This window comes from Trachypithecus francoisi, unplaced genomic scaffold, assembly GCF_009764315.1.
Source record: "Trachypithecus francoisi isolate TF-2019V2 unplaced genomic scaffold, Tfra_2.0 Lachesis_group4, whole genome shotgun sequence".
In the NCBI taxonomy this organism is placed as follows: Eukaryota; Metazoa; Chordata; class Mammalia; order Primates; family Cercopithecidae; genus Trachypithecus; species Trachypithecus francoisi.
The window spans coordinates 58,196,888-58,222,517 of NW_022681469.1; the positions used below are offsets into that span (position 1 = coordinate 58,196,888).

The following is a 25,630-nucleotide window of genomic DNA, read 5'->3' on the forward strand; positions in this document are numbered from 1 at the left end:
TTACATTCATTTAATTATGCTGCATTATGTGGCGTGAAAATTATCAGCAGGCAAGCCTAGAGCTCCCGACTCTAAAGGCTCTTTTGTGCTTTTACTTAGAAGCTCACTAGCTGTGAAAAGTTCGTGCAGCAACTCATCCCACTACGTGGCTCCCAGGTGTAGTCAGGTCCCGCAAGCAGCCCTGGGACATACCATACAGCCAGGGACTCCCTGCTGGGTCGCGCTGATAGTAAGACAAGTCATTCACGCTGCGCGACCTCTCCGGGGCTGCATGGGGGCGGATGGATTTGGGCCTAGGTAATGTCCATGAGGAGTTGTCTACTGTCACAAAGGAGAACAAGCCTCATTCTTGTGCTTGGTCTTTTAAGGACAAACTTATGAGTCTCTAAGAATCTCTGCAGTTGACAGGGCCACTATAACCATTCATCTCCTCCACCTGGTGACATGCTGGACATTCCTATAAGGTACTGCCTGAGGCTTTAACTTCATCGGCGGTTGCCTAAGGCATTAGTTTAGAGAGAATGCAAACATCCAGCTAAAGCTAATAGGAGGGTCTGGAGAAAGCAAATCAAATTTTCCAAATGGTCCAAGCTACACACATATTTGGAAGAGCAGGCAGCTTGACAGGCAAATTTCCCTTCGAAACACCACATGCTGACAGGCATCGTACCTCGGAAACCTGGGGCCTGCAGGGGCTTTGTTCCAAGTTCTGTGTGGGGCATGTTATGTTGCTGTAGCTTCCGTTTTGCTTCCAGGACAGGATTTTCAAACTGTGTTCTTCTATTTATGTGGCTAAAAAAGAAAATTTCAAATTAGGATACCAGTGGGGCAAGGTCATTTAAAAGACCGTATGTATGGCTCTATAGACAGCAGGTGATTAAGGGCCACCTTATCTGATTACAGTCAAGTGCCTCACCCAACACGCCGTCAGGCTCCTGACTGGGCTGGCCTGTGTACAACACACATTTCTGTGACAAGTGCTGAGTTCTTAAAGGATCTGTCATATGTTGTTCTATTTACATCATGCATGATTCAGCTAAAAGAACTAAAATGTGCACTTGCTTTCTGGTCTACTGTGTTCATTTGAGATGAGTTTAATACACAATAAAATAAGTGGTCAAGAAATGAAATTTATACTGAATGGTGTTGAAGAAAAGAGCATCACCTGAGCTTTGCAGAGTCCCCATATCAAACAGGATGAATGTGAGGTAAATTCTTTGATAGAGTATAGCAACTAGAGTCTGCACTTTTTAGAGTTAGTCCTGGATTGAGAGACTGGGATTCAGGAGAAAGACTCTCAAGATCTTTGCAGAAGTTACAGAATGCATATGCAGGACAGTTGATGCTGAAATCAATCAAAAGTAGAGAATTCATATTCTACATGGTGAGAGGGCAAACTTGTAGGTATCAGATGCAGAGTGGCTTGAAGCAACTGTGGCCCAGCTAAACTGAGAGCTTATAGTCCAAGCACACTGTGAATTCCTATATAGCAGGTTGTTTGAAATTTAGAGTTCCTTTTCTGCGGGGAGAGTAGGAACCAACAATCCTGCTTTTAGTGGTGGGCCTTTCTCTAGGATATAAACATCCCATGAAAGGGCTGGCATACACATTGATTTTGGTTCTTCGTGCAAACTGAAATAGAATTATGGCAGGCAAGCATGAAGAGGAGAGAAGGGATGGAGGAGAAACTGACAAATACTGAGTACTTAACTCTTGGCCAGTTACTATATATAATTGTCCTCAACGAAGCTTCATAACAACATAGACTTGCATTCTAATTATTCCCCCTTTAAAGGCAATGAGAGTGACACATGGAGAGATCAGATTATTTGCTCTAAATCGCATGTCTCATAAGTGGGAAGGCTGGACTTGGCCGTGTTTATTTCTAAACTGAATCTCTGCACACTTTTTTCTTTTTGATGTACGATTTCACATTGGCATGTGTACACATACTTATCATGTGTGTACACCCTGCACGTCCCCAACACAAACCACTTACAGTTTCAGAAAAGAAAGGAGATAAAAGCAGCAACATCTCAACAACCAATTTTCCAATACTATGAATCAGATCATTTCAAAGCAGTTCCCAGAGACAAGGTAAGTCAACTGTAAGATCTAATTCTTTTCTCATGGGAGACAGAGTAAAGTAGCTGCCTGCCCCACAGGCTCTGCAGTCAATCAGTCCTATATTCAAATTCCAATTCTACCACTTGACTAGCAGTGTGACCTTGGGTGAGTTATTGAACCTGAGTCTTAGTGTCTTAATCTGTAATACCAGCATAATGCCTCCTTCCTGGGGTGGTTGTGAGGATTAAGAAAATAATGAATATTAGCATATGGTTTTGAGTACAGGCATGCTCAATAATTAGCAGCAGCTTGTATCACTGTCATCATCTTAATCACCACCATCACTGTTATCATTTTTCATCCCTAAGAAAGGCTTTATTGGGGAAACTTTAGACGCTCTGGGATCTTGCTCTAACTGCCTTTGGTGCTGTTTAGGAAGGGAGTGCTTCTAACAATGCTCTTTGTTAATGAAACTCATTTGTAAGGGGTTCAAAGTACAACCATCTACGTAAAATTATTTTCCAATGGAAGTAAAATGCTATTGTAATGCTCTTGTGCACCAAGGCCTTGTGCATCATGACTGTGGTGCACAGTGAACTAATAATATCTGTGCCTGTAAAGCATGTGAGCTATAAACTCTAACACTGTAAACTCTAACACTACCACCCTGTTTTGGAAGGACCAGAGTTTGATGCCTGTTTTCTCGTTTCTCCGTTATTATGTAACTTCCTTACTAAAATCCTTTGAAGCCTTCCTATTACTTAAACATATACTGTTCCTGATCTTGCCCTCACTCATTTCTGTAGCTTCACCTTTGGCGGCATCACCACATGTGCCCTCTACTTTGAACATACTTGGAGCTACTTTGATCAGTGACCCTCTATCAGACCTCTAATCTTTCCACGAGATTCAGTATACAAATAGTGCAGCATTTGAAGCAAGACAACCTGGGTTTCAGGTGGCATCTTGGGCACATTTCTAACTCTCTAAGCTTCAATATATTTATCTGTAAAATGGGGACATTAATAGCTACATCATGGGTTGCTGTGAGGATAAGAGAAATGTTTAAAATGTTTGTATCTCCCTTAGATACCCAGGGAGAACCCAACAATGAAGGTACAGTGGTTATTTTTTTTGAGGTACAGTTATTTCTTATTACTATTATTGTAGTGTTGCAGTGATTACTGCCGTTATTCTGAGGATGTTTTTCCTCTGTCTCCTGTGTCTCCTTCCCTCAGCCTTCCCAGCCACATTCCCCGCCTGTGTGATATTCTTCCCCCTTCGGTTCTCAGAAAACTTCGAACAGACTTCTCTCACTGCAGTTTATTCACTTAAAAAAAAAAAAAATCCATCTACTGAAGCATTTATCCTTTAAGTAACAAATAATCCAATTACATTCTTTTTTTCTTTTTTTTTTATCTTGAGACGGAGTCTTGCTCTGTCAGCCAGGCTGGAGTGCAGCGGCGCAATCTCAACTCACTGCAAGCTCCGCCTCCCGGGTTCACCCCAATCTCCTGCCTCAGCCTCCTGAGTAGCTGAGACTACAGGGGCTCGCCACCAAGCCCGGCTAATTTTTTTTGTATTTTTAGTAGAGACGGGGTTTCACTGTGTGAGCCAGGATGGTCTTGATCTCCTAAAAATATACAATTAAGTTATTATTGACTATAGTCACTATTCACTTATTTTCTTACATGCCACTTCATCATTAAGAGGATTTTAGGAAAACAACAACAAAAGTAAAAAAATTAGGGTGAAGTTAGTTGAATCTAGGTGGGAGATCAACAGAATTGATAAGATAGGTTCCTATTTGTTTACTAGAGTTTTGTTGCAAATTAGCTTTCAGCTTTTAAGCTGCTAATTCAACAGGAGAGAGAAACCAATTATGCTATTCAGAGTATTTAAGATGCACTCAAGGCAGTTGTTTAGAAGGACATAGTATTCCTAAGTCTTATGTGACATTCCTTTCCAAATTTTGAATAAAGAGATTCCTGTGATGTAGTATACAGCACCCTAAATAATAATTTTACAATAATGAATTTCATACGCTATCCTAACTTTATTACAATGTGTTTTAATGATTAATTTTCATGCTGATTTCCTTCCCTAGATTGTGTACTCCTATATACAGGATACATGTGTTATTTATCTTTGTGTATTGAGCATTAACACAGTGAATGGAAAATAGCTTTTTTTGTTAAATAACTAGATGATGAGTGTGTGTTTTAAAACATTTATTTTCAAACATATGTCAATAACTTTAAGAAACCAAGAAACAGCTTTGAAATGTACTAGGATATCAACTTTTCTTGTTTCCTATCCATTCTATATCCGTTTTGCTAAGTCATTGTTCGTCATATGCATAACTTTATCCTTAGAAAATACATCACAAAAACTTTCTGGGATGCAGTTATGCATGCAACAGAGTTCCTCCAACTTGCCACCTGCATGTAATTATTTTCTTAGAAAAGTTAATGTGTAGCCACCTGCTTTATGGTCACTATGTTGAAAATATCCCATTTATCATCAAAATGAGTTTCTAGAGTTCACAGAGAATGAAAACACCAATGAGCTAGTTTGGCATGCTTTGGACCCCACAGACAGCAGAAGCAGGGTATGGCTCTAGCACCATAAGCTAATTGCTACAGAACATTTCCATTGTCACAAATGAAGTCATTCATTTGAAACTTAAAATGCTCACAAGCTCTGAAAGACTTATCACAAAGAAATGTGATTGTAGCTGAATAGAAACTTGTCTTCCTTATGCTTCCAAAATGAATAGTTTCAAGTTCTTTCAGCAAGGATTTGGGGGTCTTACAATGTGTACAAAAAGATGTGAATGACAAATGCCATCCTTCTCATTGTTGAGGCTCTGTGAGATAAGTACTAGCAATTTCATCTAGCTTCCATACAGAACAAGAAACTGGGAAGCTACCAAGAGTTCTTGCTATTTAATTATATCTAGTCTATTGTCATATTTTGCTAAGAGAATCTTGAGCTATTAAAAGTTAAAAGAGTAAGAGTCATATTCTGAAGTGGGTATATCTTGAAGACTCCATTTTCTCTTTACAGAAGGGAAAGACTACTGATGAGAGATGCTTCCAAATTAAAAATGGCAAAGGACTCAGGATATTTAAGGATGAAATTCCATTGCCTGATCTCTTTGTCCTCACATTCACTTATCTGCAGTCTGACTCTCTCCTCTCACCACGGAATGGAAACTTAGAGTAAGTTCCTATGTGGCAGTGCTTTAAAACTCCAGATGCACCAGAGAGCTTCAAAAACAAACAGAAAACAGAAGACTCAGGCCTACCCTAAATCAACTGATTCATAATTTCAGAATGAGATCCACAGGCGCTGGCATTTTTTAAATGAAAGAAAGCTTCCCAGGTGTCTCTAGTGTGCAGCTAGGGCTATGATCCCCTGGGTTAGAAGCTCAGAATGTGTGAAAAGGTGTTGCATAAGGAGTATCTTGCCTGATAAGATTTATGCAGAAGCCTCTTTTTCTGTATATGGCCTCAGGGGGGATTAGGAAATGCAACTTTGCTCCTGAAGAGGACTTCGGCCTCAGAAGTTTCAAACAAGCACTGAGGGAAGGAAATATTTGCAGCTGATTAGAGGACATGCTGCCAAAGGTGGTCCCTGGTCCAGGTCCTATTTGCCTGTCATTTTCTTCACTGTGGAGAGGGAAGGGAGGAATTAGGAGGAAAGTCTTACATACTGACCCCATCAGTATGCACAGGACAGGTTTGCTGAAGGTTATCAAAGCCATCCCCCAACCCTTACCATCAATGCTCCATGTATATCTGTATCTCAGTCTGTTCACAACCCACCTTGCTTCTCCTGGGGTTTTTGCAGAGAGTCTCTTTCAGTGCATAGTCGTGAATGACACCTTTGTACCTGCAGGTTACTATCCCACCATCTTGACTTCAGTTGACATTTAGAAATAATCAATGAGGAAGAGAGAAGGGAGCAGCTTTTAAGTGGAGACTGTATCACAGATAAAATGTTTCCAAGGTATCCAAGGTGACTATACTAATTATCCAAGGCATGAGGTACGTAGTGCTCAAATATTTACTGAATAAATAGATGAATGGAGCAAGGCAGGCAAGAAAGAAGATATATCTCACTGTTTTCTAGCTTCACTCTCCTGTGAAATACACAGTGTGGGCAGGGCATGATGGCCCATTCCTGTAACCCTAGCACTTTGGGAGGCCAAGGTGGGCAGACTGCCTGAGCATAGGAGTTTGAGACTAACCTGGGCAACATGGGAAATCCCGTCTCTACTAAAAGTATAAAAATTAGCCAGGCTTGGTGGCACACGTGCCTGTAGTCTCAGCTACTTGGGAGGCTGAGGTGGGAGGATCACTTGAGCTTGGGAGGCAGAGGTTGCAGTGAACTGAGATTGTCCCACCATACTCCAGCCTGGGTGACAGAGCCAGACCCTGTTACACACACACACACACACACACACACACACACACAGTGGACAATCAGAACTTGGTGTGAAACTCAGGGCTAGTTTATTTGGTACAATCATTTTTACATTTGGGTAAATCCACAGAATCTTTCAAAACAGAATCTTTCAACATATTCCAGTGATAGGAGAAAATGTCATCCCACTTTGGTGATAAATGATTTAAATCTAAGGAACTGATAACTTACAGCAGCTGCTATCTTGGGTTACAATAGAAAAGTGTGAATAAGGAAAAGCACTATATTAGGGATGAAATGTGGGAGCATTAGAGAAGCAGCAACTCAGCACTGAGAGTGGGAGTGAGAGGACTGGCTTGGAGCTTGGCGTTGTGGCTCAGGATGACCACAATGCAAACTGGCTTCTTTTGGGACTTCCTGAATGAACATAGTGTGGATTTCATGGTTGCTTGTAATCCCTAGGCTTTCTCTAACCCTAATTCCAATTCCCCATCTCTGTACTGTTACCACCTCCCATCTGAACCCCTAGACTATAGCTGAACTAGCAGGCAAACACAGACATTGCACCCTCCCTGACTATATTTTATTCATTTTAATATGAGCCTTGGGAAGACTTCATAATCTTTTCTCTACTGTCATGTTTGAATAAATGGAATAAAAACAACTTCATGCTTTGGAAACTATGGGAGGAAAATAACCCTAGAAGGATCTTCTGGAGCCAACCCTCTTCAAAGAAGACAGGATAGTATAATTATGAGCTTAGTCTCTGTAGTCATGATGCTCACATCCAAGCCCCCGCATATCCTAGGTATATAACCATGAGCACATCATTTACCCTTTTTGTGCTTCAGAATTTTTCACCTGTAAAGTCAGATAAAAATAATATTCACCGTATAGAGTTGTTGTGCATATTAAATGAGTTAAAATGGGTAAACTACTTAAGAATAGTGCCTGGATATAAGTACTCAACCAATGCTAACTATCATCATTCATCAAATATTTATTTCCCAAAGTGTCTTGACTAGACACTATGGTTGGTAGGGGAGGGACAAAGATGAATCAAGCACATAGTCTAGCAGGGGAGAGAAAACAGGGGCAAAAAAGAATTATGATGCAAAACAAGGTTTTATAATACAATGTAGGCCTTACAGGGCTTTGAGATGCTGAATTTTAGAACTACTAAAGCCTAATGTTTTAAATGTGTTATTATAAAATATGAGCTTTGAATAAATGGAAAAATGGAATCTATTTTACTTGGAGCATTTTTTAAAAACAGAATAAAATTGAATCCTGCCTCTTGAAAGATTTCTTCCCAATTCTAACACTTAAGTGATAATTTTCCTTCTATAAATGTTCATTCATTATTCCCTACTGTACCTGGGGGAATGTCAGTTTGCTTTGTGAATGTGAATGGGAAGACTGAGTCACTCACATGTTAATTTCTCCTGCTCTTCCTGGACATCAGGGTGTCTGCGCTGGGGAAATAGTATGCAGGTGGGAGGTGGAATCATGGCCAACTGAGAATATCCACATATTGGCACTGAAACTCTTACAGCTGAGTCTGTCCTCCACTCCATACTAGGTTGAGCTTCTCAAAATGTATATTTTCACATAAATGAGATCCCTTCCCTCCCTCGGTAGTAATGTTAAGTTATTTAGTTAAGACATTAACCTGTAATGTGTATTTTATATATAAAGGAAGATTCATTACTAAGCCATTACTCTTCACTAATTCCATGGAAAACTTCGAATTAACTCCTAGCAGACATGGCTGTACGCACTGTCAATGACATCATGAAGTACCCAGGACCTACAAGGTACATAGATTCAATATCAAAAAATTCAGAGCCACTAGGCATGCATTAAAAAATGTTGTTTTCTATCGATCCCTTCTCACTCCCATAAAGCATCTCTCTAAAATGTTATTGCTGAGTACAGGAGGAGATCATTGTTATCAAAGGTATTTCTAACCGTCTGCTTCTAGATTGAGTGAAAGTAATGAATTATAAGTTCATAGAATAGCTAAAGGAAAACTAAAAGACCACACTATTTCAAGATGTTTCTGTATTTGAGACAAGACTAATAAGTCCTCTTCTACTGCTATCTGACAACCTGACTGGGTAGTTTAAGTGCTTTACGTCTCATGTATAATTCCATTGATTCCTCAGTATTCTGGGCACTAAGGACACATGGGTGAACATGACACTACTCTTACTCCAGTGGGGGAGACACACAAGTTGGATGACCAATCATTTCAGTTTGCCTGGGACTAAGGAGTTTCCTGGGATGTGGGGCTTTCAGTTTTCAAACAGGGATAGTCCTGCATAAGTTGAGTTACCCATTCTAGAAGAGGCCAGGAAAATATAACACAAGGCAAAAAGTGCTGAAATTTGTATGCATGATGTAAATACTCAGAGGGAGAAAAGACAACTTAGTTTGATGGTTCAGGGAAAGCTTCCCAAAGAAAGAGACATGTAAACAGATTGTAGAAGGATGAAAGTATTTTGCTGGATGGAGAAGGGGGCATTTTAGGAAGAGAGTAGTAGATATAGAGGTGTTCAGTAATACTCAAGTTCTGCCTACCTAGAGCACAAGGCTAGTGCACATGGACATGCGTGTGATTGTGTATGGGTGGCAATGTGGGAGCAAGAGGTGTAGGGGAGTGGATGGAAGCTACAAGACTGGAAAGAAAACAGTTCTGAGTCATGGTATGGAGTTTTGTTTAGTCTGAAGATCTCCCTACTTCCATTGAGACCTTAGTGTAATGGAACTGCAGCTTTTAAAGTCTCCGTCTTGGATGATGTACCTTATTCCTGAACTTGGGAGCATTTAAGATGAGTTTCGCCACACATCAACCAAATAGGAAAGCTGTGGTTCTCCCTAGAATTCCCAAGCATTTTGGCATAATTTCCTGGCTACCTCCAGTGTCCTAGGTATTGTTTTCACCTGGGGTATGAGGTTGAATAAGAAATATTCCTTGAGTATGAAAAAGTCATCCAGGGAAATAGCCATTTCTGTGTACAGGGAAGGGTGAGAATAGTCTGACTTGTAACATACTCTATGTTGAACTGGATTGCTATTTCTTAATAAATTACTTATGAGTTGCTAAAATATGCAGTCACAATATAACTTAACTGAACTCTAAAAAATATGCATTCATACATAATGATAGACATACACAGCCATGGATACAGGAATCCTTTGGAGCTTGACTCTAAGGAGAGTCAGAGAATTACCAAAGACACTCAGAATACTGGGCAATCACAAAGGCAACCTCACTGATGTCTGCGATTATCCAGGAAGGAGGGACACGGGAGAAGAATGCTAGTGAGGGGAAACTGACATGGCTGTGGCAGATTCTGAAAGTCACCAGGCCATGAAAATAACTCCAATTCCATATAATACCCAAATTTCAGGTTTCCAAGATGAATATTCAGAGATGAGGAAAACAATGAAGAAGTATTATTCTTGACTACCGAGTCTTTATGACCACATAGACCAGGAGGAAATCAAATACATAGCAATTCCTTTTATATGCTAGAACGTGATGCAAGAGGGATTAGAAAACATGACAAAGTCAAGAAAAAAATACTTTTGACTTTGTGACGGCAAGGTCTAGGAGTGAGCGGGAGGCTACAATTCTGTTAGGTAAGGACCCTGGGAAGACAGAAGAGGCATGGAGAAAAAGTAGTGGGAATAGAGGATAAAGTTTCAGCAGCACTAAGAACAGAGAAAGGTGGCAATAAGTTGCTTCAGTGTTGTTTTTAATAGATTTATTGGGGACAGGTATTGTGACAGAGTTTTATATAATTAACACAGTGTCTAAAATTATGCCATTACTAGAAGATCAAAGCTTTGCACAAATGAGATGCTAGTTTCATGTAACTGTAATGGGGGATGTATTTTCAAATAACTTGTTTGTTCTTTTCCATAATACAGATTTATATCCCCACAGTGGGCTGAGTTTGTGTTTTTCATTCTGAAGCTCTTAATAAAGAACAGGAAAGGTGTGATGTTGGATATTTCTGAAGAAAATTCCATTTGTGCACTTTTAAACTTAATTCCAATTCAGATTTAAATTCTGTTTAATAGATGCCAATTTGTTGAAAGAAACAATTGTATGAAGAATGAATGTCAGCCTTGTAAAAAAACAAAGGAGAGACTAAAGGGAAGATAGTGGATGGCAGAGTGGGATGGGAGCTAATATTCACTTAGTAAATACTATATGTTGACCCTCAGTGAAATAGGTTGCATGCTTTTAAATCACTTGCTCTTCCGAGAGGGTAAACCATTTTCTGCAGATCTCACATTAAGCAGCAGATGCATGAACAAAGCCTAGCTCCATGTAGTGCCAACATCCAAGAACATCAAGTTATGTGATTCTGCTACAAATATACACTTAACTTTTATAGTAAAATTACTAATGTATGTACAGACAAGGGCTATGTCTGGTAATCTGCAATACACTTCAGTCAGGTGATTCTCAACTTCTTTTTATCAGTTTTCATTATGAAATTGGAAACTTTAAAAACATTGTAAATTATCTGCTGATTTTCTGAAGACAAAAATGTGAAAATTCAGATTTTGATATATTAAATATTTTTAAAGAACTCAGTGATTACGTGCATAGAAACAGGGAATGAACACGTTTTACCAGAAAATGTGTGTGTGTATGCATTTTACATATTGGAAAAAGTGAGAAATGAAATGGTAATGAGGGCATGAATGAGGAGTCGGGAGACCTGGCTTTGTGTAACATTGCTTTCAAACCAGAAGGATCTGTTCCAAGGGTTGTCTTTCAGCTTCCCTCAGGGCAAGTCCTAACATCCATTTCTTGAACTCATTGTCCTTACCGACTCTGGAAGTTGAGTGTGGGTCATGTCTCTGGCAATTATGATAATGATAATAAGGTGATTCTGTGCTAATATTTACGAATAAGATTACAGTTCTATGTGAGGGAGAATGGAGGTAGTCAACAATAACAAAACTACGTATGTCTTGTCTCAAACTTATAAAAGAATGCTGTACGTTGTAGGCCAGGTTCAATTCTTCTAAGGGCCAGTGATCTAAGAAGAAATGGAGCAATTTGTTAAAGGATACAGACTTACAGCTAGATAGGAGTAAGTTCTGGTGTTCTACACCACTGTAGGATGACTATAATTTACAATAATATGTAGTCTCAAACAGCTAGATGGAGGATATGGAATGTTCCCAACACAACTAAATTATAAATGAGATGATGGATATGCTAATTACCCTCATCTGATCACTATACTTTATAAGTTTCAAAACATCACTATATACTCCATGAATATGTATACTTATTATTTGGCAGTTGAAAGATTTTATAAAAGGACATAGAAACATGTCACTTAGCAAGGAATTCTTTTATGTATCAGGGTGGAACCTTGAGTGCTGGTGGGAACTCTTCCCAAATACCCACATAAAAGTCACCTGTAAGGGGTGCACTTCTCACCCCCCCGTGCTATATTCACCACCAAACCTTGGACACCAACAAAGGCAAGGGGGTGCCACCTGACTTTCTGATATCCTCAATCTCACTGGGATTCACCAAAGTGAAAGCCACTTCCAATGAGTCTGAGTGGTCCTTCTCTTCCATTTTCAGACCAAAACAGCATTTTGGGTTTAAGCTACAATTGAAGATTTGGTCTACCACTCACTATCTTTGAGAAATTCCCCAATGTTTCTGAACTGCAACTGCCTCACCTGTAAATATTCTAGTCATTTCATAGGACTGTTTTGAGGAGCAAACAAGATAAAATATATGAAAATGTTTAAAGATGAAGCACTGTATACATTTATTTTTGACATTCTTGGAATATTCAGAGCCTGGGAATCAAATGCAACTTCAATATGGACAGTGTGAAGACTCTTAATTCTTGTACTGGGCTGCAACAATATTTTTATCACCTACTAGTTTGATAGCCTGGCTTCTCTAAGTTTCATTTTCTGTGTTTGTAAAATAGCAGTAATAGTATCTCCCTTTAAGCATTGTGGTGGTGATTAAATGAGTTTTACAAAATGCCTAATACATACCAAGTGCTTAATAATGGTAGCTATCCATATTTTTTTCTCTGGCTTAATAGTTACCAAATAAGACCCCTTTGGAAATAAAATTTACATATGAGGTCAGTGCCCCAAAATAAATTACTAAGCAACACTAGCGAAAAAGAAAGATAACCATTCCTGTCATTTTATTTATCTGAAAATATATTCACATTATTTTGATGCCCAATTAAAACTGGAGAAAGTGAAGTAAGAATAATAGAATGAAGGGGTCCTGTCATCCTCCATAGGTGAGTGTTGTGCTTAGTGGAAAGTTGAATTAAGATCTTTACATTACGGCCGGGTGCGGTGGCTCAAGCCTGTAATCCCAGCACTTTGGGAGGCCGAGACGGGCGGATCACGAGGTCAGGAGATCGAGACCATCCTGGCTAACACGGTGAAACCCGTCTCTACTAAAAATACAAAAAACTAGCCGGGCGAGGTGGCGGGCGCCTGTAGTCCCAGCTACTTGGGTGGCTGAGGCAGGAGAATGGCGTGAACCCGGGAGGCGGAGCTTGCAGTGAGCTGAGATCTGGCCACCGCACTCCAGCCTGGGCGACAGAGCAAGACTCGGTCTCAAAAAAAAAAAAAAAAAAAAAAAAAGATCTTTACATTACAACAAACTCAACAAGTAGGGCTTAATAAGCTTTCAGAGATATGTAACCTTATGATAAGTTTGAGATTACATTTATGCAAAACTAATTTTATTAGCATAATGAATAGACTTTTTTTTTGCTTTTAGTAGATCCAGTTAACCTTCTCAGATACAGAATAGAATTTCTTTTGTTTATACTAGTAATTTGGCTTACTTAACTGTATTAAACTGAAATGTGAAATTTGTTGATTAAAGTTTTTATGATTCATCCATTTTTATTATACAATTAACTCAGTCTATGTAATATAATCTCATCTAATTAAATATGGAATCATCTGATAAACACTAGTAATAAATACTGTTTAACGATATCATTTTTTATTGTTAAAAAAAGAAAAAGAATTTTCCTTTCTAATGTGTTCAGCTTTGACAGTAGTTAAAAATATATCTCTGGGCTGGGTGTGATCCTGGGAAGTTGAGGCTGCAGTGAGCAGTGATTGTGCCACTGCACTCCAGCCTGGGTGACAGAGCGAGACTCCGTCTCAAAAAAAAGAAAATAAAAAAAATATATATTATATATTCTCCATATATGTGTGTATATATATACACATACATATATATGTATCTATATAGGTGTATATATACACATATATACATGTATACATATATATACACGTATATATACGTGTATATATGTTTATTCCTCATGCTTGGCCTGGCCTACCCTTTCGCCATTGCAACCTTGGGATATGAAGGACCCTATCCTTCCTGCATCACCGCCCTGGGATGTGGGGCATCCAGGGGTGGCAATCCAGGTGCCACAGGCAGCCTGGGACTAAAGCTGGGGGCAAAGGAAGGGCCTTAGTCACTGCCTTTCTATAAGGCTATTTTAAACAGCTCTAAGATTTGTACAGGCATAATTTGTCTATGATCTACTTGTTCAGGAGAGAGTTTTAGAAAACCAATAGAACAACCAGTTACTTTGGTTTCAATATTGGCAAAAGGGACCTGGAACATTAATTGGAGGGAGCCCTGCCTTGTGAAAGGGGCATATCTTTTTAACTCCCACCTTGTCATATACTATACTCTGTGGCTGTTATAATGTGAAGAAATGCTTAGGGACAGCATGAGTTTACTGTTATACAAAGGATATTTTAGAGAAGCATAAACTAGGAAGATGTGTGACCAAGAGGTGGCAGGGGTCGCCCTTGCTCCTTTCCTGTACTTTGGGGTCAGAATCAAATAAATTACTTTGAAAGAAAAAAACAGTTCTTATCCACCTTTTTTTGTTCATAAACTTATCCTTTATCCTTAGTAATGCCCTTTTAATGTCAGTATTAATATCAGCCCTCATGTCTTTGGATATCAAGTATATTTATGTATATTTTTTCTATAGCTTGGTAAAAAGAATCCATGATAATAATTTGCCCTTCTGAGAGGCCTTCTTTCCATAACACTCATATGATGGGATTGTTAAAATCATTAAAATAAAAGAGTGGTAATATATGTTACTGTTTAACCAAACAAAAAGTAGAAATGGAAGAAAATGCTTTAAAAATGTTAAGTATTTTTTGATCAGCAACTGTAATGAGAAAATACAGAGGCTTACAGAAAAAAGGCCAAATGTATTCTTGTTAAGATACAGTGGCAGTGAGTTAAAAGAGATCTTAGCAATCACCTAATCCAAACCATTCAATTAACAAATAAAAGCTAGAGAGGTTAAATGTAATTTTGCACTAACCTGTAAATTCAAAATTGTGGATGGAAAAAACATAAGCTATGACTAACATTATGACTTATGACACACAAAAGGAATTTTGAGAAACATTACCTGCATATTGAAAAAGAGATGAATTATAGTTCTTATGTGGGGATGAAGTGGTAATACATTTTACCCAGTTAGGGTAAACCATCTTCTGTTTTATTATTCAATTATAGGATGCCCAAAGAATAATATCTGTCTGCTTTGGTTTGACTTCCTCAGTTTAACTAAGTTCCTTCATACCTTTGACACTGTTGGCATCTCTTGGGCTGAATGTGATCCCAGTTATGTATCTATTAAAGATCTAGGAGATGCAAATGCCAGCCAACTACTTTAATACCAGAAAGAATTATTTTCCAACACCAAAGGAAAAAAAGTGGCAGTGTTGTTTTAATATGCCAGTCACCAACAGGATAGGATCTTGAGGAAATTTTAGGGTAATTTTGACTCAGCCATTTTCACTTTATGTGCTAAGTTTAGAACTTAATCTCAGCCTAAGATATGATTCCAAAGTATGTAATGATACAGATTGTTAGCATGAGACAATCTGCAGTTCACGCACAAGCAGCAGAACATGTTCAATCTCGAGAGAGGAAAACTAATAAGCTATATGAGCAACTGTTCCACAAATAATAGAATAATCATCATCTATTTGTCATAGAACATTGCCTTGGTGAGTGGCAAACAGGATTGTCCAATGAAAGATGCTAGCAGTGTTTTCTGGGTTGCCTAGCAATGAGCTACCTGGGACAAGGGTCCTCTCTTCCAGCAGGACAGCACTTCTCACGCAGCTCACATCCAGCTCCAAAGGTTGTCTGCAACTCTCTTAATCAACAATTCCCCAAGTTCAGACTGTCTTTCCTGCCTTCACAAGGCCATTCATCATATAAAAATGATGGATTAGAAGGAAGGAACATGGTCCTTCTTTGGCAGCAGAGAGCATGGTGTCTCCAGCTGTGAGAATTCCTGCCCTCTCTTCCTAGGAGGTCAAGGGGTGAGGGTCTCTGTACTGCACACTGTTACCCTCTGCCAGGAAGTTTCCCTGCTTCTGTGCTACCCTGTGTGCTATTGTGCTGTTTGTCTATGCTTAGCCTCTCCAGAAGTGCCTAAACAAGGGCCTGATTTGTTAGATTCAGAAAAAATGCTTGGGCCAGGTGTGGTGGCTCACTCCTGTAATCCCAGCACTTTGGGAAGTCAACACGGATGGATCACGAGGTCAGCAGTTCAAGACCAGCCCGGCCAAGTTGGTGAAACCCCATTTCTACTAAAAATACAAAAAATAGCCAGATGTGGTGGCGAGTGCCAGTAATCCCAGCTACTCAGGAGGCTGAGGTAGAGAACTGCTTGGACCCGGGAGGCAGAGGTTGCAGTGAGCCAAGATCATGCCACTGCACTCCATCCTGGGTGACACAGTGAGACTCCATTTCTCTGGGGTGGGGGAAAAAAAAAGCTTGAAGACAAACACAACTGCCCCCCGCCCCACAAATGTGTTTATGTTGCAGCTATCTTTATTTACAAATATATTCTCAAATAAATGTTGGTGAGAGGAATAGTTCCTTTGCTTTTTATTATTGGCTTTAGGACAAAGAAAATGTTTTAGAGTTATAAAAATTGTTTGCAAAAAATGGCATTTATTTTAACTTGTTTTATTTAAGTTATTTATACATAACTGACATCAAGGTGAATAATTCATTGTTATTTGTAAAAGTCCATCTGCGATTAAACCAATTTAAACTTCTGGGTGCCTAAAACATTCTCTATGTGAAACCAGAAGATTTGTTAAGTAAGGTTGTTGATAAGATGTAAGAGTCGCTAATAAAAGTGTATTTAATTACAGAGTCAAGTTTTCATCCTTTCATATTCAGTTGGAAAGACATTTAGGGGTGGGGAAGTGTGACTAGGATAGAGAGCAAATGTCCATCCTGTTAGAATGAGCCAGCAATGGTGAAGTGTCTCACAGCAGGAAAAATGACCTCTAACTTCAGGAATAGGGAGATAAGCACCTCCAGATCTTGCCTGGATGGTAGTGGCGAGAAGAGAGACTGGACAGGAGACTTCTTTTCATGTGAAAGGATTGTGGTATAAAAACATTTGAGGAGGCTGTGTGCGATGGCTCATGTCTATAATCCCGGCACTGTGGGAGGCTGAGGCGGGTGGATCACTTGAGGTCAGGAGTTTGAGACCAGTCTGGCCAACATGGTGAAACCCCACCTCTACTGAGGTGTGGTAGCGCACCCCTGTAATCCCAGCTACTCGGGAGGCTGAGGCAGAAGAATTGCTTAGAACCTGGGAGGCAGAGGTTGCAGTGAGCCGAGATTGCACCACTGCACTCCAGCCTGGGAGACAGAGTAAGACTCTGCCTCAATTAATAAATAAGTAAGTAAGTAAGTTTGAGGGACTCTGTTATGAAGAGTAAAGGGAAGCCATAAGCCTTTTAACTGACTGGTAGTTGAAAGAAACATTAGGAAAGTAAGAGCCAGTTGAAGTTTTTATGAGTGAGCAGTACAGAGGGTGGGGGAGGTAAGTGGGAATTATCAACTATGAACTATCAGAAAAGTTAAGGTAGTATAAAGAGCATGTGTGTGGAGTTAGGAGACCCCCTAACTTACTGCTAGTATCTTAGGGACTCATGTCTTTTGAGGCTGATGACTGGTTTTATCCAGGCTGGAAGAAATGATGCCCCAAATTATGAAATCAGTCTGGGTCAGCTAGAAAGACGTAAAATGTTAAACCAGTCGTAAGTTAAGGTCAAATAAGTTAATTAATAAAAAAGCTGGCTCTAGTTCAGTTAGAGGTAAGACACTTACTGTTTGTTTTGACATCCTTGTTCCTTTTGTTCAACTACAAAGTGGAGTTTACTGATTTATGCTTGTTTAATAGAGGAAAATATGTTGTAAAGTATACAAATTGAACTTATTAACATAAAAATACAGCAACTCTATTGAGAGGCTGTTCTTTGTTCTAAATGGCATCAGCATTGCTTTGACCTTATCAGTCATATTTCCTTAGAAAACTCAGTTAACTCCTTTGAGATTTGATCTTCTCTTTTGTACATGTTGTGACTGTCATCTGGGATGATGGATATAAAAGCACATTAAAATAAAAGTTAAAATAATGCCTTACACATTAGTATTTCTACTATTATTATAACAAATTCCCAGCTATATAAGATGATACATATTCTAGATAATTATGACAATATAACCTCCTTATGAATGACTGAAGACTCAACCCCTTTGGAAGCCAGTTTCTGCAGCTATGGAACTTTTTGTTGTTGTTGTTGCTGAGACGGAGTCTCGCTCTGTCGCCCAGGCTGGGTGCAGTGGCCGGAAGCTCACTGCAAGCTCCGCCTCCCGGGTTTACGCCATTCGCCTGCCTCAGTCTCCTGAGTAGCTGGAACTACAGGCGCCCGCCACCTCGCCCGGCTAGTTTTTTGTATTTTTTTTAGTAAAGACGGGGTTTCACCGTGTTAGCCAGGATGGTCTCGATCTCCTGACCTCGTGATCCGCCCGTCTCGGCCTCCCAAAGTGCTGGGATTACAGGCTTGAGCCACCGCGCCCGGCCTGGAACTGTTAATAATTCCGAAGAAACGCTGTTTTTATTCATTGTGGCACACTCTGGCCATGGGATTATATGTTTCTTTCCAAATCAAAGTTTCTCTTAGGATTGTTCACTTTTTGAAGTCTACTGTAATCACAAAAGTACTGGAAAAGCAAGTAATGCCAAAAGAAGAGGCTTTCTACATATTATTGGTATATACAAGATTAAAAAACACTAACATTTATTGAACACTTACTGAACATATCTATGTTAAGTGCTAAATACCAACTCTGGAATAAGATTGCTTAGGTTCAAATTCTGGCTCTATTATATAGTACTTATAAAAATATCTATAGCTCAGTTTCCTTACCTATAAAATAGGGATAATAATATAGACTTTCTAGAGTTTCTGGGGAGATTAAATCAGCTAGTACATGTAAATCACTTGGAAAAACACTTGGCATGTACTAAGTGCACAATAAGCGTTCCTCCCCTCCCCTCCCCTTCCTCATTTCTTTCTCATCTTTTTCCTCCTACTCCTCCCTCCTCCTTCTTGTCTATAACCTGCCTACCCAAGATCTCACAGCTGGGGAGCTACAGGGCTAGCACATTGTGCAACTCTGCAGCCCATACTTTTGGTCACTCAGAGATACTAATTGATATGTCCAAATGCTGTTTATAAGATTTAGAGCTTTCCTTAGTGAGATTTTAAAAGGGTATTCTTTTATGTTTATTTCTAATTGCAAATGTTTCATATGTTTACTAACTTTTTATAAACTTTAAAGTTGGGAACATTTTTCCTAGAAAATTTAGAAAGCTACTCAAAGGCATGAAGCATTATTAAGATAATATATTGAGTTCAAGTTCTCTCTAACCACTGCCCAGCTTGCTACATCATGATGGATACCAACCACTAACCATGAAATGAATGCAATTTTTCCATTTACATTAAATGTTACGTTGAAGATATTATGCAGTATTTTTCATACTTTCTGGAATTGCATACAAATAATGTTTTATAGTAGCAGATGTGTGACATCACATGAAAAACTTGTAAAACCTTTACATGAAAATCACATCTGCCAGTCTCCACTATCATTTTAACTACAGTTATATGGTTTGCTTCTCTGTCTCTGCCAGAGAAAGCAGTTTCGCATGAAAGTTTTCCCAGCAAATCGTGTCTTCTGGACCAGCAGCTAGTTAAGCAAATTGTGTAGCTGCCATTAAAACTAAAATGTACCCAGCAGACATAATTTCACAAAAGAGGAGAGAGAACCACATTTGTACAAAAGTCACAGCTGTTCAACTCTCCATTTTGCACATTGTTATTAAAAATTTTCCTATCTTTATGAACAGTGACAGTTACATTCCTAGCTAGCAATTTTAGGACTTCTGAATACATAGTGCTAAGAGCTGCACCATCACGGATTTGGTGTCTGTCAGGAAAAATTGGGCTAAGGTCTTTCTGCTGCTACATAGTCAGAACTTGGTCTGTTTGCACAGACAGCAGATAAAATTTAAAAAGATGTTAAGTAGGGCCCATTGTTCTCTAAAATAGCTGTGTGTTGCCTCTACTAATCCAAATGAGGGCCAACATTTTTATGTTAAGGTCCAAACAATAAGGATTCCCTTTCTTTCACATCTTGCTCTCGGTGGCCATGTTATCCAGGGCTACTCCGAAGTGGTGGGTAATGGAGCTGGTGGCTCAGAATGCCTGGGTCAGCAGCCTGTCTTATGAGGCTCTGGATGCAGCATGACCTCGCATTGTTGGGCATCCTGCTGTAGAACAGTACTACAGGGAGGCCAGGGAGGAGACATTCTTGAGGAATCCCTCATTCTTCTCCAGGGATGGGTCCCAAAGGCTTGTTCAGACCATTATGGGTTATAAATGCTAAATTTATAGCAGGCATTTTGGTTAAGAGTTTGGAGTCTGGGCTCTGCAGTCAAACTACCTGGGTCCAAATTTCAGCCCCTCATCTCAATAATGGGTGGTTCTGGGTAAGTTACTTAACTTATTTAGCCAGGGTTTCCTCATGTGTAAACTTAAGACAATTTAGCTCATTATCACTATAGAGAGAATTATAAATGTGATAGAAACTGTTAAGCAATGAGACCAGTTAATGGCACATACTAAGTACTCAATAAAGGTTAACAATTTCCATAATATGATGATGATTTTTCTAGTTCTTGAATATATTAAACCTACAATCGTAGAATTGAATTTGCAGGGGACAGAACAGTGGCATAGTAGGGTAAAGTCAGTTATAGTGGTCAAAGCCAGCTCAATCCAGGTTTCTCATTTTCTAGCTGTGTAAATTATCTTCTGCTATTGATTGCTGGAATTCCTATTTGCTTGTCTGTGGCTGAGAGGAAAATGTGTGTTTATGCAACTGTGCTAGAGACATTACATTGATTTCAATCAGTGCCCAACCTGCAACTTCTATTCCCAGTTGTTGGTCTATTTGAAGAGAGGTGCTAACTGCTAAATTAGACCTCTTGTGCCCATGCATGTAAGCTTTTTTGCTACTGGGTTGGAAGGTGGAATCTTTTTCATATCTTGTAAAGAGTACCTCCAATTGTATGAATGGGTGTGTAATTAAACATAAAAATGATAGCTGTACAGATAATCCATTGCTCATTATCATTAATAGTATCAGTAAATCAACGTTTTCTTGACTATATATTAACAAAAAAGATATTGCTTTGTTATATGAACTAAATATTAATATTACCAATTAAAAATATAATTCCTTAAGATATTAATGCTATCACTATAATTATGAATGGAATCTTAATCTAGACAGTTTTTATTTTATACTTGTAATACATATACTGAAAATGTTGAGATAGCAACTTCAGACATTTACCAATCTTTTATGGTAAGAAATTAGGTGACTTTCTTCTTCCAGCAAAAACACTCTACATACTGAAAGTGATGAATAACCTCTATGTTTACTCATATATTCTTATAGTTACCATAAACAAGGCTACTATTCAGAACCAATATATACCTTGTGAAAACAATAGCATAATAGAGATGAGATACAGAATTAAAACAAACCATGTAAATAGGTGTATAACAATTAAAATATTTCAAAAGTTTTTTTGGGATGATGGTAGATATTCCCCATTTCAAGTAATGTATACATCATATACAATAACAGGTATCTTAATTATGTTTATGAAGTTTTTCAAAAGGATGTTTCCAATAAATATTGGGATAATATTCTACTTAACATTGTCTTTAAGTTTGAATTATCTGTTTATTTGTCTCAGTTTTCTGCGTGGCCTGCTACACCCACACACCTAATTACTGACACTGGTCAACTCTATAAAATCATACAATGGGGACAAGACCATGACAAATCATAGAACTGAGTGTAACGGGAAGGAAATTAAACTATTTTGACCCATTGTGACCTGTATATACAACCTCCCAATCACTTAAAATCTGAAACTATTAAAACATGTCAGCCTGATCTAATTATAGAAGACATGACTGACTAAATTCTATATAATTCTCTGACTATGGCTGTGTTACATGGAAAATGAAGTGGAGAAATGTAGAGAGAAGTATAATGTAGGCAAACACACACACACAAAACATCTGAAGTATAAAGATAACAAGAAAAATTTTCATTTAGGGTTACAGCCAGTGTCCAATTTCATAATTAATTATAAAGGATCTACCAGCAGCAGATCTTCACTTGCAGAACACACATCTCAATGATCAAGAAGGGATGAAACATAGCTTTCTGACATACGGTTGTCTTGCCTCTCTGTTAGATGATTAGGACAGAGAAGAAAGGTTTTAGTTAAATCTTCTCCTGCATTAGAAGTTAGCTTGACAGGAGCTGAAGATATGAAAAAACAATCTGAAGAATTAAAATAGGGTAGGAGCCAGCAAACTATGACCTGCAGGCAATATATGACCAACTGCCTGTTTCTGTAAATAAAGTTTTGTTGGAACATAGCTGATGTTGCCGGTGGTTGCTTTCAAGTTACAACAGTAGAGCTAAGTAGCTGTAACCGAGGCCATATCGTCCTCCACCCTAAATATTTGCTATCTGGGTTTTTATGGATTTTGCCAACATATGGACTAAGGAATGGTTCTTTTTCAATGATTCTGTGAGGAAATATACTAAAGATAAGATCTGATATGCCTCACACTCAATTCTCTTTCCTTACATGGGATTTCCTTGAATATCTGACGTAATAGGCTTAGACACAGCACAGTTTGATTCAGTGAATTAAGACAAGCTAGCATTTATGTGAAACATTTAGTGTTATATTTATTTATGGACTATAACTACGTTATTTAAAACATATGGGTATTTTAATTCATCAGCAATCTAGTGGGACACAGAGGCCTTATAACTATTTGTAAATGATGTCTCTTTATTTTTGCAGTTGGAGATACCTCTATGTACTTATCTTACTTTTTTGTATCTGTTCAGTGTCCGTGTGACACCATACATTAGATACTATGCTACAAGACTGCATATGGAAAATGAACTGAATTCACCTTCACTGTGAATCTGGAAATGACTGTGGAGCCAAAACTGGGGCTTTTCCAAAGGAAAATGATGGGTGAAAGTAGTTAAGACAAGTGCTCCTGAGGGAGATCCTCAAGGGCAGAGAGCACACACATTTCACTTATCTGTACATCTCCAGTGCCAAGAGGGCTTGACACCTAATAAAAGCTCAGTAATGGTTTTTGAATATTGTTACAAAAACAATTTAGCACTAAAGCCAACCTGTAACCCTTGACCATCTGTAATTATTAAACAGAATGTGGTTGGAAAAATCAAAGTAAGAGCTTGAGGAACAATGTGAAAGTCTTTTGTTTTTCAACCTTTGGATTTCTTGGGTAGTGTTTCCCATAAGGAATATATAGGCTTTGTTATTCCCCAAATAACTTTAGGAACATTAAACAATAGACAAGAATGAAAAACAATCGTCTATTGGGAGAGAGAGTTCTAGAAACACAAATCATATATTCAACTTCTGAAAATTATGCATATTACTTAATTTTCCAAGAAACATATGTGTATGTAATTTAAACCTGAATAGTTTCTTTGTTCTGAATAAAAGGATGCATGGGGGGATCATTCACACCACAACAAATTATTGCAATGTAACCTCCAATAGGTAACATAAAAGTCCAATGTACTGAAAGAATACTGTTGATTTGGAAAGAGGTCCTAGAAAAGAAAAAAAATCTAAATTTTATTTTATTTTTCAACTAAAAAATATGGCTGATTTGTTTAATTGACTTCAGAATCTGTTTTAATAGAACATCTCGTTTGCACAACCAGTCAGCTCCCAACATTTTGATTGCAAAATGAAAGGCATTTACTTTGATATCTTTAATTATCACTCATTTAGAGGACAGTGTGAAACACACTTTTTCAATTGGTGTTTTAGAATTGTTGAGTCAAAGGAAAGGAATGACAAATTAGCCAGCTGGAGAGGAAAGCAGCAGCTAGCTAGTGCTGCTAGTCTTGCTGGATACTTCGAAGTAAGATGAAAGGGAAATGAAGGGGCTGTTAGCTACACATGCTCAATAAATAAAATACTAACATAAATTCACGACATATTAATAACAAGTTAATATCACACTTAGAGACTTACTCAACATAATAAGTGCCATAAATGGGATCATCGATTTTTTCCCAGCCATATGGAAGCTCTGAAAAATAAAGAGTTATTTCTTTCAGTAAATAAAGAACAGATAACACAATTTCTAATAAAAAGTAATATAATTTAATTGTTCATGGATTGCAGAAATGGTCTACCAAAGTGGAACAAAGCATTCAGAGTCAGCAACAAATTTCAGAACATATTATAGAAACTATAAGCAGCACTGACTTGAAAATTGGCAGTTAAAACCCAGAGCTCTCTTCTCTGCAGATACACTGCTGGGTCTAGCCATTTGTCTCATGCCAAATAGTAGGATGGTATGTCATCATGTTATCACCATTTAGTGCAATATAGAAGGCAAATCGCTTTCCTGCAAGTGCATATGGTTCTCTTATTTATTTGTATTGCTAAAGGAGCATTTCAGGACAAAGACCACATTTTCAAAATATATTTCTGAGGATGGCAAATTGTTTCTGATGACTGAAACAAAGACATTATAAATTCTCAATTGATATCCCACTATTTGAGATGGTAGGCTTGCTGTTACTCCACATGGGTCAGAATTTGAATGCTGCCAATACACTCTTTGGGCTTATTTTAAAAATAAGGTCTAAAATTGTGAACATGCTTTCCTTGATAATATAGTTCATGTTTTCAATTCTCCATGGCTAATTCACACATACACACATTAAAAAATATCAACAATACTATAAATCCTATTACAGGCAAAAACATGCTGTCTGAAAACTAGGCTTTGCTTCCTAATATTGTTTTCCAAATACACCAAGGTTTTACAATTATTAACTCCTACAAACATGAAGAAAATTGTATTTGTCTTGATAGATATTTTTACATAAATATAATTTGAAACCTAAGATACATTGATAAGTTTAAATGTATTTCAGTGAAGTTTAAAAGTTTTATTATTATAGTAATAATACATATCACTGTAGACAAAGCACAGTTATCAAAAGAAAACTGGAATTACCTGCAATCCTGCTACCCAGAAATAACCACCATTAATATTTTGGTGAATATCCTTCAAATAATTTTCTATGCATATATGTGCAAATACTTTTAAAAGAAATTACATCATAAAGTGCATATTACTTTTACAGCCTGATATTTCTACTTAACAGAATATCAAGGATGTCATTCGATATGAATGTGTGTTACTGCACAATATCATTTTTAAGGTGGCAGCAGTAGTAGTCTGCTGCATGGCTAGAAGCTGTGCAATTCTATCGTTTTTCTATTATTGAACATTTGGGGCTTTCCAGTTTCTACCTGTCAGGTGTCATCTGTATTGGACCTACTAAAATGTAAATCTTTTATCATTTTTCTATAATATAGTATTGACAAATTCCCAGATTTGAAATTTTGGATCAAAGGGCATGCATCCTTTTATTGTTTTTGACATATATGACCAGATTTCCACCTTCCTAACTCATGAAAAAGTACTAATTTATAATCTCACTGAGAGTGTATGAGTGATTTTGTTTCTCTGTATCATCAAATTAAATACA

General features: G+C 38.1%; 1 protein-coding gene across 4 annotated transcripts in view; it reads right to left on the minus strand.

The window, feature by feature from the left end:
- Positions 1 to 25,630, minus strand: part of MAGI2 (membrane associated guanylate kinase, WW and PDZ domain containing 2) — a 1,467,283-nt gene that overhangs the window by 344,677 nt on the left and 1,096,976 nt on the right. For 2 of the 4 annotated variants that reach the window (XM_033194947.1, XM_033194949.1), the window contains exons 7-9: positions 24,096 to 24,153; positions 671 to 792; positions 193 to 321 (exon numbers count right to left, since the gene is read on the minus strand). In XM_033194947.1, coding sequence (XP_033050838.1) covers positions 193 to 321; positions 671 to 792; positions 24,096 to 24,153 — 309 coding nt within the window. The remainder of the gene's footprint in view (positions 1 to 192; positions 322 to 670; positions 793 to 24,095; positions 24,154 to 25,630) is intronic. The other 2 variants (XM_033194948.1, XM_033194950.1) reach the window with 1 other exon arrangement.